Below are 19,724 nucleotides of genomic sequence, written 5' to 3' on the forward strand. Positions count from 1 at the left end.
AAAAAGGTATTTTAAAGGCTATAATAGAACACCACAGACTGGAGATTTCTACCCAAAGTGTAATAGTTTCCTTATAAACTAAGTGTGAATTACAACACGCAGTAATGCCCTTAGCCTAAAACTTTGAGTATTATTGCCTACTGTCAGTCACTCTGTTCATTATAAGCCTCAATTCTAGGCAATATATAAAAAGAGATGCTAAAAAGTGTGTCTAGTAAATATCAATTTCCCTTACACTCACTCTTTCTTTCTGCACTACTCTGCAAAGCTAGAAATACTTCCACTGTGCATTTTGGTCTTTACAGTTTCCACTCTTAAATGATGGGCCACAAGTTAATAACATAAAATGGGTGTTGACAGTTCTCAAAAATGAAATAATGTTTAATATAACCTCCAGTTTCTCTCCTAACTTTGACCATACAATAGAAAAGCTTAAATGAGGGGAGCAGGACTGTCAAGCACAGAATTACAAAAAAAAAAAAAAAATTTAATCTAAATAGTGAGGGAGAAGTCTAGGTTCTCTTGCTTGATATTTAGCAGCAATGGTAAGGAGAGGGATGTTTCTTTCTTTATGTAATGTGAAGTAGTTACAATAAACACAAGATTTCCAAATCTCAGAGGACTCTCTTGACAGTTGCTTGATAACAGCTTTTTTCACTCTATAGTTTTGACAGTTTTTGTGTGTTGCTATATCTAGTGTAAACTAAAACATCACTGTCATTCTGTTTTTCTTTTGTGTGTGGCTTTCTTTTCTTCATTTATTTTATTTTATTTTTTGCATCTTTAGGATAATAAAAAGATGGGTTTTTCATCTGTAGACTGCAGTAAGGCAAGTTGTTGGGAGATTAGCGTTTGTTTGTAAGTTTTGAAAGATTCAAGTTGACAGAAGAGAACTGCTTTAATTTTTACATATTGCTGCTTTAAAAGTGTAAGGCAGGTGTTTAAGTTTTCACTTACCTTTCAATGTGTGTATGTGTCTATATGTATAATATGAAAACACAGCACATAGCTAAAATAACCTGAAATTTTCAATCATTTCACCTTATTTGAATTTTTACTTTTTTATTAATATAGAAAATCCATGGAATTGCAGCACATGTTAAGACTCTTTCTCCCCTCACTTGCCCCTATTATGTGGTTCCTTCATCTTCCTTTTTTTTTTAATTTATTTTACTGATGGTTAATTTTAGAAATACCAGGTCATTTAGAAAAGCTTAAGGAAAAAAACCAGATGAATCACTTTATTTGGTGAGGGATATTTGTCAGAAGAGGACCATAAACTGTCTCTACCACTGTACCTTGTCCACTGCAGCAACTGCTCACCTATTTTGGCTTACCACAGTTCTTAAGATGTCCCTGAATATAAGATGACTTTTTTTTAACCTTTTGGGTTTTCTATAAATCTCACTAAAGTTATTTTGTCATCAAACCAAATTTGCTGTAGCACAGCAAAGCACCCAGTGTTGTCATCTGGCATGTTACAGACAAATTCCAATTACTTTTCTGCTTCTTGCTATTGTTAAACAATACAACTAGCTGACAGTAAAATTATAAATACAGGTGTTGTCACACTACACTATAATCAGAATTTTAATTTGAATTTTCATTTGTAAAGCTTTTTTTACATGAAAATGGGAATAGAATTAGTTTTATTGACAGTAAAAAGACATTTTGAAAGCTTCCTAAATCATTACCTGTATTTAGTAGGAAAAAAATTGTATCTGTTCATGTAAAAAAAAAAAAAAAAAAAAAGTTTTATTATCACATATTTACTCATTATATTTAGTGGTAAATAAAACTGGGAAGATGTTTGACAAATGATTGACGTAACTCAGTACATTTTCACTTCATCAAAACAATAGAGAGAGATAAATATATATTTGCTTTTGTTTTGTTCTGCTATTACTAATGCAAGCTGTCGATAAAATCTTCAGGTAAATTAAGAAGAGCCTGATGAGTCTACATGCAGTGCTCAACTTTTTATTTTGCAATTTTCTCTTCTTACATAGATTCATCATCCTTCTCTCTGCCCCCTCCCTTTGCTTTGCTTGGTGGTTGGAGTGGTTCCCCCTTCTCAAGACCATTTTTTTTTCCTTGAGGCATTTAGTGTCGTGTCTGCCAGATTTCAGTGATGAGCAGCGAATTGCTTTTAAAGTGGGCATTATGCCAGTTCAGCAGCACAATGGAAAACCAATCTTCCACCATTCTACTTTTGATGCTGTTATTGTAGCATTTTAGATAACTGCTGCCACAAAAAAAGATGTGCTCAATTGCTACCAGTTAGTCAAGTTAAATCCAGAGTAGCATTAAAATTACTCTGAAAACTGTTTGTCAGAGGTCATGTGTTGTCTGTGGCTACAACATATAGGATAGATGTTCTGGTCTGGTCTGTTTTTTGGGGGAGAGAGCAATTATTTGGTTTTTTTTGTTTTGTTTTGTTTTGTTTTTGTTTTTTTATTACTCTGAATGACCAGCTCTCTAAATAGCCCTTCACTACCTGTTTACTTATTGTCTTCACCTCACTGTTGAAAAAATGTGTCAAACAGAAATGTTGGAAAGTTTCTTTAAAGTGCTGGAAATAGCAGGAAAATAAGTTGTTCAGGGTGCTACAGTTCGTAACAGTGTGAAAGCAAAAAAGGGCAGGAGGGGGGTGAGAGCAAGAGCATAATTCTCTGGTTTCTATAGCAAGATTACTGTTTTCATCTTTTTATCCTCACTTTTCAACCACTGAGTTCGCTTTTCTGTTTTTTTAATAGCACAAATGGAATTTATCTGCTATCTCACTCTCTTCTCCGTCTGCTCCCCCTCCTCTTTCTTCTGCTGGCTTTGCTTGTGAATGAAGGGACTCTTACTACTACTATAGGACAGATGACAGCTATGGATTGGGGTTGTTTCGTTAGATGGCTTCTAAATCCTTTTTTTTTTTATACAAACAAATTATTTACGGGTGGTGAGAATTAAAAGAACAAAAATATTTTAGCTCACTTATTTGTTGCTGAAATTTTTTTAATGAATTATAAAATATCTTAACAATCTGATTAATTTGCTCTTGTGTTATCCAATATAATAACATTGTAATGTATCATTTGTTTATTATGCTTCTATTCTTTTAACAAGGGAATCACTAGATTATACTATTTTAGAGCACGGGACTGGGAGTTCGGGGATCAGAATTCTTTTCCTGGCTCTGCCACTGATTTCGTGTAGGAATTTGGACAAATCACGTTAGCCATAATCCATGTTTAAAATGAGCACCCATGGCAACTGATGTTTAGAATCTTTGAGGATCAGGTAATTTATTTAGAAATGTTCTTCAGCAAATGTTGACTGTAACCTCCTTGTGGCTCTGTTTCTCTCTTTGTAAAATGGGGATATAACTAATGTCAGAAGAGTGTTGTGAGATTTAATTCACTAATATTTGTAAGGTAGCTTAAAATCCTGCTATAGATGGCAATATGGAAGTGCAAAGTGTTGTCATAATAGTTATTACTTAGGGGTTATGAAATTTCACTTTACAGGGAACATATTCCTTTTGGCGTGGCAGAGTTCTAACTATTGCAGTTGAGATTTTGTTGTTCTCATAGCAGGTACTTAATGAATTCTTCATAGTCTTTTAATCAAGAAGCTTATTTTGGTAGTTTGGATGGGTTACAATTAGAGTCTGACTTATAACAAAGTAGCATATGTAGCTGGTCTGGAACATCTGCAAAGTAACTCCACTGTGAAATATTTAATGGAACTGATTGATATAGCTTATATTCAGTCCTCTTTTTTACCCTCTTGAAAGGTTTTTGTCTGACTTCTTTCTTATCTTTCTTAACTCCTTTGATGAAAGAAAAACTAGGATCTCTGAGCAGATTGACTGAAAGATGCAAATACTCAAAAGCTTAAAAAGAAAAGGAATACTTGTGGCACCTTAGAGACTAACAAATTTATTTGAGCATAAGCTTTCGTGAGCTACAGCTCACTTCATCGAATGCATTCAGTGGAAAATACATTGGGGAGATTTATATACATAGAGAACTTGGAACAATGGATGTTATCATACACACTGTAACACCCATTGTTTCATGTTCTCTATGTTTATAAATCTCCCCACTGTATTTTCCACTGAATGCATCCGATGAAGTGAGCTGTAGCTCACGAAAGCTTATGCTCAAATAAATTTGTTAATCTCTAGGGTGCCACAAGTTCTCCTTTTCTTTTTGCGAATACAGACTAACACGGTGCTACTCTGAAACCTGACAAAAGCTTAAGGAATTCTACTCCTTCAAAAAGTGGCGTTTAAAGATAGCTGAGCCAAATGGCAGCGAGGGAAGATGATCTTTGGATCAGTTGTTGAGCTGATAGAACAATAAACCTTGAAACTTGGAGAACTGTTACAGGCTTAGCATAACTTCTTGGGACATACCTATTATACAGGTGCAGGTAGTTATGTCTAAATCTAAAAACAAAGTAGACCTTGTGGACTTTTTAAAGCCTAGATCTTCAGTGGTGTATGACATAGAGAATTAGACATCTTGTTTCTCTGTCATATCAGAAAGCTGTATCTTAGGAACTTTTGGAATCTCTCCATACTAAAATGGCTTCCCAAGAAGACTAGCTGGAAACTTTATCCACTGAAATTAAATTCTTGGATGGACATGTGCCCAAGGCAGAACACTGACTAGCAAACATGAAGCTCAATGAGAAATAGAAGTCAGACCTTGTTATTGAATGAAGTGACTTTCACACAGGTGCATAAAATTGCAAGAAATCAGAATAATTTAAAATATCTAAATTGATGGCATTCCTACAGGTAGGAAAAAACATGAACTTATTGCTTTTTATATACATTACACATACATTCCCTTCCTCTTAATATAACGGTGGGGGGGATGACCTCCCTCTATTTTGGAATAAAATATGAAACATTGACCAGGTATACATGGTTAAATGTTACATAATGCCCCAGTAAAAAGCCATCTACAGAAACAATGGAGGGAGCATAAACATAGCAGCAATTTCAGCTCTTGGAGTTAATTGCTTCTGCAGTCACGTAAGAGAGGGAATTAATTTCTGATTGGAACAATCCCTGTTTTCCCAGATATCAGTCCAATTGCACAGTTTCTGAGGAATTAACTAATGGAAAAGTGGAGAGCTTTCTAAGAAGAACATATAGGAGCTGAGATTCTGTGGCCAAGAATGTACAAAAACAACTTTTGCTTTTGTACTGCATTTTTAGAATACAAAATCAGCCAGTCAGGTGTTTTAAAGAAAATGAGAGGAAAATGGATCAGAAGCTGTTAGTGATGAGGGTTTGGTGAAATAAAAGTAAGTAGTTGGACCATAGCCTCATTTTTTAATAGTATCAGTTAGGGGGGGAAACGTTTAAATGCGGGCAAGAAGGGTTGAAACATACTCTACATACTACATTTTTATTCCAGTTTGAAAGCTAGTGACATAGCAAATAATGACTGACTAATAAATATGACATTAGTTTTAAGTAGAAGCCAATAATTTATAAATCAGTAGAATCATGTTGTGATTACCTTTAAACCTTCCATTAAGAATCATGTGCATTCAGTGATCGCTCTAATAGGGCAATACAAGGATTGTTTCTAGGTTTCTGAAAGTGTCTGGTTTGTGAGTATGTTCAAGTTGAGGCAGCGTATGTGATCTCTAAAGGCCTGATCGATAAGACCCAGTTGTATAAATGATCGTCTTTCACTCTACCTTCTCATGACAGTTGCAACCCGATAGATCACTCTTGCTCTGAGTTCCTGGGATTGATCCCTTCAAAACTAGCAACAGGGCATACTCAATGGAGGCTTATGCCACTGGAAACAACTTCTTTTTAGCCATGTGGAGCCTGTGTTTGGTGACGTTTTGAAAGTAGTACAAGAATTGTAACTTTTGCCTGCTTTGGCTACGCTTCTTTTCATATTTTCACTTAATTTAAACAATGTGTTGTTTTTTAAAGCGAAATTAAAATCAATGTTCGATTGAGTGCAACATTAATTGTGAGAAGCCAACAAGTTCCATAAGTTAACGTTTCTTCCATGACGCATCTCTGCTACAGTAAACTTGTATATTTTATGGCATATGTTGAAACAGAGGTTCTCAAACTGTACCACTGCTGGCCCATGGGGGGCTTTTTGGTGTATTTTCTGGGTGTTGACAGGCTAGATGATAAGACTCTTCACATTTACAGCTGCTAAATAAAATTGGAAGAAGCTGAAAATACATTAAATATTTTCATAATGTTACCATTTTCTAAGAGCAATTCCTGTAGTTTCCACAGGAATGCTATGCAAACTCTGATAAGAGGGGAATGTGGTCTTTGCAATGGTGAATGAGAAAAGTTATGTCCTTGAGATCATCTCTCTATTAAAAATTTTCCCCACTGTGAAGAAATTTGAGAACTCGCTTCCTTTGTTTTAATATATATAGTAGTGGATTAACTAGGAAGTCAGGAATGGAAAGCACTGCTTAAGTGCAACATGATAGAGTTAACATTGCAGAAACCTTAACTTTCAGATTTTCCTGGGTCTTGGCTGTTCAATATCTCATCAGCGTTAATGCCAGTTTTGCATTTAGTTTTCCTGTTTTTTTTTTAATTACTATGCATCATACATATATGTGTGTGGTTTAAATATTATTTGTATATAGTGGTCCTGACTCTCACTTACACTAGGGCACCTTTACACCACTCTGGCAGTGTAAAGAGGTCTTATTGTGAGTGTGCATTACATTTAAATACCTACTTTAAATCCTCTTAATACTGCCAGAATAAATAGTGTAAATGAGAATCAGGCCCAGGGAGCACTCCAGTGTATTTATGCATGCTTATGATCACATAAACTTCTCACAAACCATAGTGCAGTTTTTAAACCATTATGTAAATTGGCTTTATATATCTCTGTGTCACTAAATTCATCCATTCAGTGATAATTCTAAACTAATGTATTTGAAATAGAGAAATGTGAACAGACTAAATATGGGAACCAAAGATTCCAAAATATGTGATGGTGTGAGATCTTACATATATTGTTTAACATGTGTTTTGAAGGGAAAGACTTGTGTATATAATTCACTAGTGGCACTGCTAATCAAGTGCAATATTCATCCAAACCATCATGACAATAAAAGCTTTGTGGAAACCACACCATCAGATATTATACAGATATCTTCACTTTTCTTTCTATTGATAAAAATAATCTCCAGAGCATGTATGCACTTCCTGTTTCAATAGAGCTATTAAATGGAATTACTCAATTTGCATAGTTTCACCCACCAGTATTTGGAATACCACAGTTAGTATACAGTTTGATGAATGGTAGTAGAATTGTTTATCTTAACTGAATATTCCAAACTTACTATGGACTGTTATTGTTTAGGCAGGACCTGTGACTAGATCTGAGAATTAGCACACTCAATTAGTACTTGAAAATAAACTTTATCTGTGATCAAACATGAGATTAGATTCACCCTTGTTTATGCCCATTTCTGCTACACTAAAGCAGGATATAGGGGCCCTGATGGTAAGAAATCTGCCATGGACAGAGTTTGTGGTAGAGCAAAAGAGTAAAAACCTCTCTTCCACCACAGTCCAAAAAGTGGATGGTGCTGACCAAGGGGGTTGTATGGTCAGGATAGCTGAAATATGCATTAGCTTAGTATATACTTACAACAACTTCTGCATATAGAATCCTGTGAATTCTCAGATGAAAACGAAAGCTGCCCTTCCGGATGGAAATACTGCCTGCCCACCCTCCAGAATACAGTGAGCCACACTTGTGAACTTCTGCCTCCCTGCAGAATCCTGGCTGTTTCAACCCATACTGGTTGAATGTGGTACTCCAGTGCCTTTATAAGTTATATGTAAAGAATACTTATTTGGTATCTGCATACAGATGTGGACTAGTCACCGTCTTTCCCCACTTCCTCATTTTTAAGCATATGAGCATTAAATGATGGCATTTTGGTAACCATTCACTTTCTTAAATAATTTCCTGATTTCAGATATTGCATAAACTGAATTTAAATTATAGGTATGTACATAGAATACTACAGTGTTCTGAGTTCTAAAAACTGGAAATGCCGTGTATAGCAACAACAATGTAGATCAGCATGTGCCGCTTCAGTTACTGAAGTAACTTTAAAAAAAGCAGTACTTGTGGCACCTTAGAGACTAACAGATTTATTAGAGCATAAGCTTTCGTGAGCTACAGCTCACTTCAATGAGCTGTAGCTCACGAAAGCTTATGCTCTAATAAATTTGTTAGTCTCTAAGGTGCCACAAGTACTGCTTTTCTTTTTGCGAATACAGACTAACACGGCTGCTACTCTGAAACCTGAAGTAACTTTGAGAGCTGGGCCTTCATTGTGAGCCTTTATGAAAGTGAGTTTTGTGAAAGAAATTGCCTTTGTTCTTGATGATACTTAATCGTGTTCCCAGTTTTGCTAAAGAGCCATAGCACTTTGAATTGTTTGGGGCTTTGGGTGTTATGTCACTGCATCCAGGACAGAGCTTGGCTACTTTAGGTGCACTATACTTTTGTATACTAAAATGTCTTCTAAATATATGGGTAGTTTTTTTTAAAAAACCTTCAATAAAATCATTGTAATTCATAGAACATGCTGTAATGTAGAGATGCATGTAAAATATAATCTGTGTATTTGATTGCAGGTAACGGAGTTAAATGTGCCAGCAATTTCAAACACAGTTTGATGTTTCCTATAATAAAATATAATGCAAAAAATTAAATATCCAATATCAATGGTTTCTAAACGGTTTTGATATTTTTTTGTCCTTTCCCATGAAGAGTAATTTATTTCCCTTTTTTAAAGTGTGGGCAGAGTGATTACTAGTGCACTGTAATGTGATTGTGTTGCATTGATAAAATAAAAATTGTCCTTTATCTGTGTCCTGATAATGTTCAATTTACAGACTGGCTTCTCTGCCACCTCTTCACTGCTTTGAGTATTCCAGTTCTCCTCCCTTCCTGCTCTGAGAGCGCACAGAACTGTTTGAAATCCACTGGTACAATTGTCAAATCAATTATTCATTCTCTGCAATTATACTCGCACAAAGAACATTTTGCTGGTCTGAATGATGATTAAATTAACAGCTATTCCAGCTGCCTGATAACATCTAATAGAATATTCATAAGCCCAAAATGGAATGAATTATCTCCATTAACTTCATCATGCTCACTTAATTACATGCTTGTTATTGTATTTACACCTTGTTAGATACCGCTGAAGCTGATCCAGTGGCTGGCCAGGAATTGGAAGCGTCTGTCATGGGGCAGTTGGAGCGCGTTTTGTAGGAAACGCTATTTATTTTAAATGCTCCACCTGCTGGGAGCCAAGGTTAGTCAGCAGCACTGAGATGAATTGGGAAACGGGGTGTAAAAAGAAATAATGTGCTTCTGACAGGCTCCGTGGCTTTTAAGTTGCTCTCATTCAGCCACTTCACAAAAAATTATTTTATTCCATCTTTCAGTGATGATGACATGATTGCTTTTGGGTAATCATTTACCATTCTGATTTTATTTTTTGAAGTAAATTGTCTGAAGTAATAGGTTCTTGGAATTACAGCGTGTCTTGCTTTTTTCTTAGAACTTTATTTAAGCTTGTCTTCCAACATTTAACCCGAGTCCCCTCTTTCGTTTGATCTTCTAACTTTATTTATACAACAATGCTTAATGATCCTGCACAATGGTTTTTTTTCCCACACAAAAATAAATAAAATAAAGTAAATCTGTCCAGTCTGGTTGATGGTACTTTTATACCCTCAGCAAGGGGGCTGCATGTGCAATTTCCTTCAGAGATGACAAATATAAACATCCTTATAGCCCAACCCTAATAGAATAGCTTCATCCGGTTGAAAGACATTTTCTGATCACTTTCAAGGTGACCCTCTCCTGAAACATGGTAAAGGACATGGTATTTTATGTTTGATACCAGTGTAAAGCAATGCCTTTTCCTCCTTCTTCGTGCCTCCACCACTTTTATTAATGGTCAAGCTTCCTCACAGTTAGGCCCTGCCAATGTCAGCAGTGACTCTGTTCTGCAGTGCCAGCCTACTGCAGGAAAATAGGCTCCCTGTGTTTATTTGAATCTGAACCAGACCAATAGTGAATGGAATTATAATCACACTTCTAAATACTTGGAAGATGGATGTAGTAGAGCACTTGAGCGGAGCCACAATATTTTATTCAGTTTAATAGCTATGGGTCTTTTTATCAACACAAAAGTTGCAGTTAATTATTTTTAAGCAAAACTGATACTGGTTACTGAACTAACAGAATAATGAAGATGGACTTTTAGGACACCTTAGAGCTCTTAGTTTGTTTTGTTGTAACTGGTAAGAGAAGACCTTTGAGAACTTAAGTATTTTATATTTTCCCATTATAAGAATACTAGAATAGTATTAGAATAATTTTAATTTATAATTTATTAGGCTCATATTAACACCCAAAATGTAAAAAGTGTATTCCAAACACAGAGGAAGGCAGCACCATATGTTGTTTAGCAGGTGGTATCCAGTGGGGAGGGCTCTGAGCACCTTTTGATCCAAAAAACAAACTCTCTGCCCTGTGAAATCATTTGTGGCTGAGATCTAGTTGGTCTGTGTGTACAAACTAAGAAACTGGTGTCACCAATGGATAACTAAGAAGAACACCAGCATGTAGGCTTAGTAATCTGTGGCTTTGCACAGCTTCTTGCTATTTTTTATTAGAAACAAAAAAGCAAAGATTTTGTCAAGTGATACCTTTTTTTCTTTACTATGTTTTTGTTTTGCAGTAACATTGTAGAAACGGCAAAGCTAAGGTTAACTGTGGGGATGGGGTGCTGTGTATTAGAAAGGGGGGATTGCAATTAAAAAATGACTCACATTACCTGATTTCATAATTGACAGAATATTTATTTAACTTGCAGTAAATTGACACACCTCTAGACAGAGACAATTATGACTGACTGTATAATATCTGACAGAACCAATTATGACTGACTGTTGTTTGCTACCTTTGCACAGAAATAAATGAAACATAGATATGTGCAACAGAGACTGCTACCTGTGTGCCTAAGCTTGCTATAATTAAAATATAATAACCAGTAGGTGATATAAAAATGTTCAGTCCTAATGATTTCAAATTTAGTATATTTTTTATTCAGGTAAAAGTATTAGACGTTGCATTGTACATGTGTGTTCCACTGAATCCTTAACACATGTACATGACAGCATATGGATTTTTGTTTGCTTTTAGATAAACCAACAGTCTGAAATTTTGTTCATGGAACTAGATTTTCTCACACACAAAGTACACATACATAGGTGTGTGGTGTTGTTAGCCGACAAACTCTTACTCTGATTATCCTGTCAGAGTCCAGTTGTCCAATCAGTAGATGTAAAGCCCAGAAACCTTTCATCATACTGCAGACAAGAACAAAAGTGCTTGGTTTCTAATATAAGGTTCTCTGTGCATCATTTGTATAGGAGTGAAGGTAAAGGGTGGCAAGTGGAAATATTTAACAATACGTTGAGACATTTCCATCTTTTGCTTCATCCATCAATACAACTGTGTGGGGTAGATAAGTTTCAGAGACCTCTTCAAAAAGAAGAGCATTCTTCACTGAGTTAAAAAGAAAAGTGGAGGGGGAAGAGGAGGAACACATGGGAAGTTTAATAAGAACTTCTGTCTAATAGTGTGCATCAGTAAAAGACATTCTGTATTATGAGGAATGGGGCAGTTGTTTTCTCCCTACATGTTTGGCAAAGGGGTTTGGTTCTGAAATATTTATCAAGAGTAATTACTTTACTTTAGGGAATATGATATCTGAGTTTTGTTTTGAAAGATCAAAATCGCATCTTAATTTCTATTTTTAAAATCTATTATAAAAACTTTAAATTTCTTCCCATATTTTTATATAAAACACTGAAGCTTTTTGTACATTATATTCATTTATATTAATTTTTGTATATATTAGCAATTGTAAATGAAAACTTGCCATTTGTATGGACATTATGTAAAAAAAGTGATAGTATTAGGTAGTAAACTATTTTCACTTGTGCCTGAGTGTTGAAAAGCAATTCCATTTGATGTTTATAGCTTTGTTCTCAGAGGGCCTTAGGTTCGTTATTGATTAAATTCTCATTTAGGAAGAAAATTTGAGCTTTTATATGCATCTTTAAGTTGGATGGTATGGTAACTTGAAAGTATTGACTGACTGTGTGATATATGGTGGTCACAGTTGTCTTTTACTAAGAGAAGCACAGAGTGATGCTGGTTGTCATTCTTACTCTGCTGTGTGGCAGCGTAAATAGTCCCCTTTCTAACCAACCTGGTGGGAAAAGTCAATATCCTATCAGCAGAGGAGGTAAACACATCAGGAGCTGTGTCCTCTCTCATCTTCCCGTGCACTGTATTACTACAGTTCTTTAAATCTGTTCTCCCCAGTTATCAGATGCACTTGTGTCATTCAAATGCATAGTATTGCTGTACTGCAGATAGAGCTGCAGTCTGAATTTAGTGGTATAACATTGTATTTTATAATTAAGACTTAAAATTATCCTCCCACTAATTTAATGCACTTTTATTTCTCCTTTCCCATTCCATCTTTCCCTTCTGCCTTAAAAAAAAAAATTCCATCTAGCAATCTTTTTTAAGTAATTAATGTAAATTTTCAGAAGGGTTACAGTGAACAATGAATGTTTAGATCTAGTGAACAAAAGCTAGAAACTCTGCTATTGGAATGGCTTGAGACAGATTTTGAGTTATGTGTGTGTCTGTCTTTTTTTGTTGTTGTTGTTGTTGTTGTTCTTCAGCATTGCTTTGTTTCAGTTTAGTTGTTCTTTTCCTGATTAATGTGTCTTCCTGCTCTTTCCATATGTAGCAGCTGTTTCTGTACATTGATACACTTCACCTTGGTCTCTCCTGGGCTCTGTGAATCTTTTAAAACTATTTTACCCTAATTTTGAACGTCAAGTTTAGACACTTCATGATACAGTTGTTGGTACAGTAAGCACAAGTTTTCTGAGTTTTGCCAGGACATGAGCAATTGCAAATAATATCCTTTAATATCTCTTACGCTTTATCAATATATGAACTGTTTAGTGTCTTGAGGATTATGGTTAGTTTAATTTTTGTTTGACAATACACTTAATCCTGTAATAACTCAGTATATCTTTTCACAGTTATGTTTAATTAGACCCAACATTTAAAGTGTTTCCAGGTTAATTACATGTGTTTTATGCTATAGTGACGCAAATTTGATTAAAGTACAGAATCTTTAATCTGGTTTTTCATTCTTTTTAGGCTGAATTTTAAGTTATCTTTTACCAGTAGAAAAAAGTAATTTGATTATTGACTGAATAGTGGCAAATAGTAATTCAGCTATGTTATACTCAAGTAGACTCCATATATTGATGACTTCAGACCTGATCCTGCAAACACTTATAAGTGTGTGTGAAGTTGGGCACATAAATTCTCACATACTTAAAATTAAAATTAAATGTAATCCTTTGGGGACCAAACGCTTGCTCATTAGAGTTGTTTGTAAAGTACCTAAAATGTGATGTACACTTTTAATCTTGTTTAACTATCATAATTTTAAAATAAAATAAATTTGCATTAATGTGTGCAAAGACTGGCTTCAGTGGAAGTTCCTGAGTAAATAAATGTGAAAAGCTAAGCATATGAATTGAGGAATCAACAATAATACTTGAAGCTAGGTATATTGTATCAAATTAGGTAGTGATCTTACCTTGAAAAATCTTGCTAAGGTCAAAGATGTTTTATAATATGTTTATAAAATTCCAGGTTTGTGATTATTTTCCCCCAATATTTTCTGTCCCTCCTATCTAATGTTTTTCTCCCAGGTCCTCATACGTTAGATGGGTCCTTCTTCACTCGCATGGATATAGGACACAAGTTAGATCAATGGGATGTGTTCATCTCTCCACCTTAATTTTGTTTGCCTAACCCTACATGGGTGGACTGGAAAAGTCACAGAGTCCCAAAAAACATGTGGCTCTCATTGCTCCCTGGGAAATGCTCACTATCCTAAAGATTTATGTTATTCTAACAAACCACACAAAGTGTAGTACTGGCTAGTTAAGAAAGAATTGTTATTCTTATGGTTTTTTACATGGAATATGTACTTTGGGGCATTTTTGTAATATAAATAAAGTAATGAAATGCTTCAATCTCTGCACAGAGGACAGCAAAGAATGAGATAGGTTGTACCAGGTCAAGAATAACGTGCAATAGGAAAACTGTGTGGGATGCTTGCAGGATACATGCTTATGCTATGCCAAAATGGCTTGTGAGCTGCTTCGAGAGATTGCATATCTCCCTGTGCCATACTGTCACCGTTTTGATCAGCAGAGAGGCTTCAGCTGGAGCTCCCCCAGTATAAAAGAGGGAGCGACCCTCAACTTTGGAACCACTTCCTGCATGTCCACTAGTCCTAAAATGTCTGAATCGGTTGACCTTCCAGGTGCACTATGAGGTCTATCTATTTACCTGGGCTTATAAAGAGGGAGGGGCATGATTGGAACCTGTTTGGAAAGAGGAGCATGGTTGGACTTGATCTTTACCACGTGTTTTATTGTTGGCATGTGGAATAACTGCTAATTTTACTCTTAGTTGGATTGTGTTTGTCATTTTGATAAGGCACTCACAGACAAAGATAAGAGAGCTTGTTTGTTTTTTCTATATTGTTATAAAACTAAATTTAAAAAAGAAAGTGGCTTTGCCACTGAATTCATGAAGTATTTAAAAAACAAATATTGTGTGTTTTGTCAGAGATATCATGCCAACCGAATACTTTGGAATGGCCTATTCATTGGTACATCAAGAGAATCTTATGTCTTCTGCATAAGGCCTATTAGCTAAGACAATAGGCTCATCTTACTTACGTGTTAGGGTAGGAAGTTGCGGTCATGGGGAGTTCCTCCTTTGTTAATAGTTTGCACTTAATGCCTTTCATCAAAGATCTTGAAGTGCATTACAATGATAGATAAGTATTAATATTCCCATTTTTCAGATGAGAAGACCTGGGAACAGAGAGGTAGACCTGCCCAAAAGCATTTCAGTGATCCAGATAGGAATAAGAACAAAGGATGAAATTATGGTGCCATTGAAGTCAATGGCAAAAAAATCCATTGACTTCACTGGGGCCAGAATTTCATGCTGGGTCTCCAGATGCCTAATCCCATTTTTCAACCACTAGACATGCTGCCTACTCTGTGATAAGTTTCATGATCCCACTTTTTTTTAATAATTATTTGTCAATGACAACACACTCCTGTTTTTCTCTGATGTTGTGTCTAATCAACCCCCACTTTCTCCCTCCACTTGGGCAGCATTTCTGGCCAAGCAGCACTTCTTGTCAGTTACTGACAGGAGGTGCTGCACCAGTTCAGTTGCAGTGTGACAGATGGTCTGACTAATTCCTTGTTGAACTAGATTCATTGTCTTTGTGAGTTACAATTTTGACATCCCTCCTAAACTTGTGGGTAAAGCATTGTTTTAGGAAAAGGTAAGTATGGGGTGAGAGCACAGCAAAAGTCTGAAGCTATTGCAGTAAAATTTGTTTCGTGTCTCCAGCAGCAGTTAATCGCATCTTATTTTAAAAGATTAATGAAAAAGTGTTTCTCTTTTTGATCTTTTAATCCCTCTTTTGTTTTTAGACATCATGAAGAGGAAGCTGACCCCAAATGAGACAGAAGTTTACAGAAAGTTGAAGAACACAGTAGACAAATTTCTGTCCATAAGTGGCTATTCTGAAGTAAACCTCAGCAAACTCTTTCAGACCTTCAGTATAGTAAAATCTGTGGGAGATCCCAATAATGAAAGACAATAATTAAGTGAAAATGGTAGAAGAGAGGTTTGTTTGTCCTTCAAAAACAATAATCTTTTTTCTCCTCTGGCTTTCCCATTTGAAACAATAATACTCTGATTTCAACATGCATAAAAGACAGATGTGTTTTAATCATCTTGATTTCTCAGTGGAGAAAAAAATAAGTAAAGATAAAAACAGAATATAGTGATTTACTGGACCACCTGAGTAGTTGATTTTGTGTGTGTGTGTGTGTGTGTGTGTATATATATATATATATATATATAAATACTGTGTTGTATCTAGACCTATGAGGGAAAAGGGGGTGGGGAATTGCTGCTTTAATTGAATAATTCCCAGTGAGAGTTGCTGGAATGTAAGTGATCCTAGACTTTGCTCCAGGGTATTTAGTAGAGGTGCTCTCAGGAAGAGAGGTTAGTAGAGGTCTCAGTAGGAGCACTAATGTTTTGCCTTTTCATAGTTTATCTACTTTCCTATCGTAAATATACCAATTAAAAACAATACTAAACCTAAAAGCCTCCTAATACCTTCTCCTGAAGGGGACTTTGCTTTTAAGGTTTATATATAAAGGTACTAAACAAGGGATGGCAAGGGATAGTTTTATAACCTATAGTTACCAAAAACAGAGAACCATATTTTTTCTGTTTTCGATGTACTTTTTTTGTACTTACACATAACTAATGTCTGGCTATTCTAAAGAAATAAATATGCAGTCAGCTTACCAGATACAGATACCAAGCACATAGATATCTAACTTTATTCCACACAAAAATCAGATGATATAAACAGTCAGTGACAAAACTGTGGGTACAACGAAGTGTAGCCAAAAAAATAGAAGTTGGTGTTTTGTGATAAAAGTGATTATGGCCAAACTGAAGTTTTAATGGTTTTATAAACAAATCTTATTGCCTGTTTACTGCCAGTAAAATGACAAACAGAAATGACAAGAAATTATAATAAAAATGGTTTGTTCTTTTGTGTAGGAGGAGGAAAAATTAAGGTTGTTTGTACTTTTCAGTAAGTATTACATTCTGTGTTAGGTTTACAATATCATATTTGTTAATTCAAGACTTTAAAATGCTTTTAAAGATATGTAACAGTATAAAATTTAAAGTTTCATACTGCTTGAAGGAAAAAAATAAAGTTTTCTAGTGAAAGAAAATTTTACTGGATCCATTGTATATATTGGACACGACGGGGGAGTGTCCCAGAGCCTTACTGAGCCTGAACATCTACACTGCAACCCTTAGCCCCACAGCCCAAATCAGCTGACACTGGCCAGCCGCGGCCATTTTATTGCAGTGTAGACTTACCCTTTGAGTCCATTCCTCTAAATTCACAGTACAATTTACAGAGATATATACATCTCTGCTTTTAAAAGGTCAGTTTGGTCCAATGAAAGCTAAGAAAAAGGCTTGAAGCTAGAAAATAGTGAGAGTACCAGCACAAACCCACTAGATATCAAAGGGGATTGTGTGTGATTGAGTATATGTGTTTATATCATATTTGTTTATAAAATTTCACCAGAGAGTGCTCTGGGGTAACACTGTTATGTAGATATTGATGTTGTGTATGTCTAAGTATACATTTGCTTTCTCATACTTGGGGCTAACTCCTGCAAGTTTTACTCGCACAAGTAGTCCTAATAAATTAAATGAGTGTGTGCTTATCAGCAGTTACCAGTTTGGGGTCAGTGTTATCCCATACATCTGGATGCATCAAGCAGTGCTACTTGTGCATTCATTCAGCATATTTAGTCAGATCATTATAACAGATAATTTCTCAGGTGTAAAGTCTGAAATAAGGTCTTGCTGTCTAAATAAAACAATCAAGTTAGAGATCATTGAAAGATACAATAATCAATAGCCTGTCTTTTTTTTAATTTCCTGTATATTTGAGATTTTCCACTATAACCAGTCAAATTATTATTTACTTGACCAATGAGACTGGGTAGAATTTTTAGAAAAGCAAAAGGATTACATTCTTCAAGACATGTAAGTATTATATAAAAATAAAATGTTTACTCTGGCATTTGTATGTAGCTGTATAATCATTGTTGAATAGTCTGTTAGTTTATAAGGTTAAGGAGTTTTAAATTAAATGAAGGTTGTGGAATAATTGTGAAGAATGCAGCAATATATAGTATCCATATTTGTAACTCCAGTAAAGTTGTACTTCCATCACACAGAAAAGAAGGATTAAGCCCTGTTTTTATGATACAGAAAAGACAAAATCCCCCCTACAGCAACTGTAGCCAGCCACAATCAGATGGAGAATCGGAAATGAATGCTTTTCCCAATTTCAGGCAATTTTTGCTTCGTCTCAGATAAGAGTTGAATTCCTGGCAAGGAACAACTGTCTTTTTCCTTACTAATAAGCCCTAAGCAATTTGTCTCTTTTTGGTCCTGGAGAAAGGCTGGGAAATGCAAAATCATCTTTCTATATTTTTTTCAATATTCTATGTATATAGGAAATGGCTGTAGTTGATTTAGTGCTGTAAATAATTTGGGAAAGGTTGAAGTTCACAGGCTTGTATTTTGAAACTGATCTAGGCTGAATTATTCCACATTCTCCCTTGTACCTCTCCCTGCGTCAGCCCCCTCATCTATTACAGTTAAACATTTTTTTTTCATTTCTTTTCTTTTCTTTTTTTCTTTTTTCTTTTTATTTTTTTTTTTCCAATTTGGGGAGAGCAATGTTGATACATAAACTAAGAAGCCAGACTTCACATAGGGCATTTATGTGTTGTTAAAAACAAATTCATACCGCAAATCCATTTGGTCCTCTGCCAAAATTCCCTTTTTCATTGCAAAATGCACTTTGCTAATTCCAAACTTCGGCCCATCTTCCCTTTTGCTCTATTTGTCTATCTTCTGTAGAGCACCTTAAATATTTCTTAATTGAACAGTTCGTGGTTAATTCTCCTTATAGCAGTTTAATAGATTAACTCATCTGTGGCAGCTTCAAATTTCAGATTAAAATTCCTTCATCCCGAAGGCAGCATTATCAGGTTATTGGAGGCTGTTTTCAAACCTTGGTTTTGAATAGCAGCGGCTCTGCATTAATTTAACCACTAAGCTAATAAGTAGGTTTCGTTTTGTTATGCTAAGCTTTATTGCTTTTCTTTTGATCAGAATGGTGTTGTTGAGCAAAGCAGCAGACAAGGCATTCTTTGATGAGGGAATTAGTGCTCTATTCTTCCTCTATTATTCATAGCACAGTGGAATATGTAAGTACCTGAGGGTGTCAAAGGAGAGCAGGCTCTATTGCAAAGTGTTCGCCTTGTTTCTCTCAATAGCTGACTATGAGATGATAAACCGCTTAATACACTGCACTAATTGGATGAGAGCAGAAAGAGATGGGAATTAAGGCAAGGCAAGAGGAGAAAGTGCTACCAGCCTTCATTCACTCTGTCACCACTTTAACAGCGCCAAAGGAGGCACAAGCTTTCTATAAGCAGACCAGAGGTTTTGTGCAGAGATAAAATGAACCTGTTAGTGGATTCAAGTAATACACTAATTATTGCACAGTATAAATACCACTACTGGTTTTATAACACGGAGGTAAACGTCTTTTGAGGACGTTATAGGATTGCTTGCCAGTAGTATAGATCCTAATAAGGACCCAGAGTAATAACCCCCTGGATTAGCAAAATTGCTGCTTGTGGAAGTATGATTCGGGCTTTTACGAAGATTTCAGCAGCAAGAACAAAAATGACTGAATGACATTTCTTAATGCGTAATGGCTTCATAATGATTCCCTTTTCTTTGAAGTAAAAATGTGTACTTCAACCTGTACCGTTAATAACGTCCAGGAGCAAACCTTATTGTTCCCATAACTTTTGCACCTCTTTGAAAACGCGAAAATAC

The 19,724-nt window shown here is 35.5% G+C and overlaps 1 protein-coding gene across 3 annotated transcripts in view; it reads left to right on the forward strand.

Moving 5' to 3' along the window:
- The window catches only part of POLA1 (DNA polymerase alpha 1, catalytic subunit), a 369,765-nt gene extending 351,885 nt beyond the window's left edge, over positions 1-17,880 (forward strand). For all 3 annotated transcript variants that reach the window (XM_038370695.2, XM_038370686.2, XM_043505018.1), the window contains exon 37: positions 15,686-17,880. In XM_038370695.2, coding sequence (XP_038226623.1) covers positions 15,686-15,858 — 173 coding nt within the window. In that variant the 3' untranslated portion in view covers positions 15,859-17,880. The remainder of the gene's footprint in view (positions 1-15,685) is intronic.
- The last annotated feature ends 1,844 nt before the right edge of the window (positions 17,881-19,724 follow it).

The sequence above is a fragment of the Dermochelys coriacea genome, chromosome 1 (assembly GCF_009764565.3).
Source record: "Dermochelys coriacea isolate rDerCor1 chromosome 1, rDerCor1.pri.v4, whole genome shotgun sequence".
Classification (NCBI taxonomy): domain Eukaryota; kingdom Metazoa; phylum Chordata; order Testudines; family Dermochelyidae; genus Dermochelys; species Dermochelys coriacea.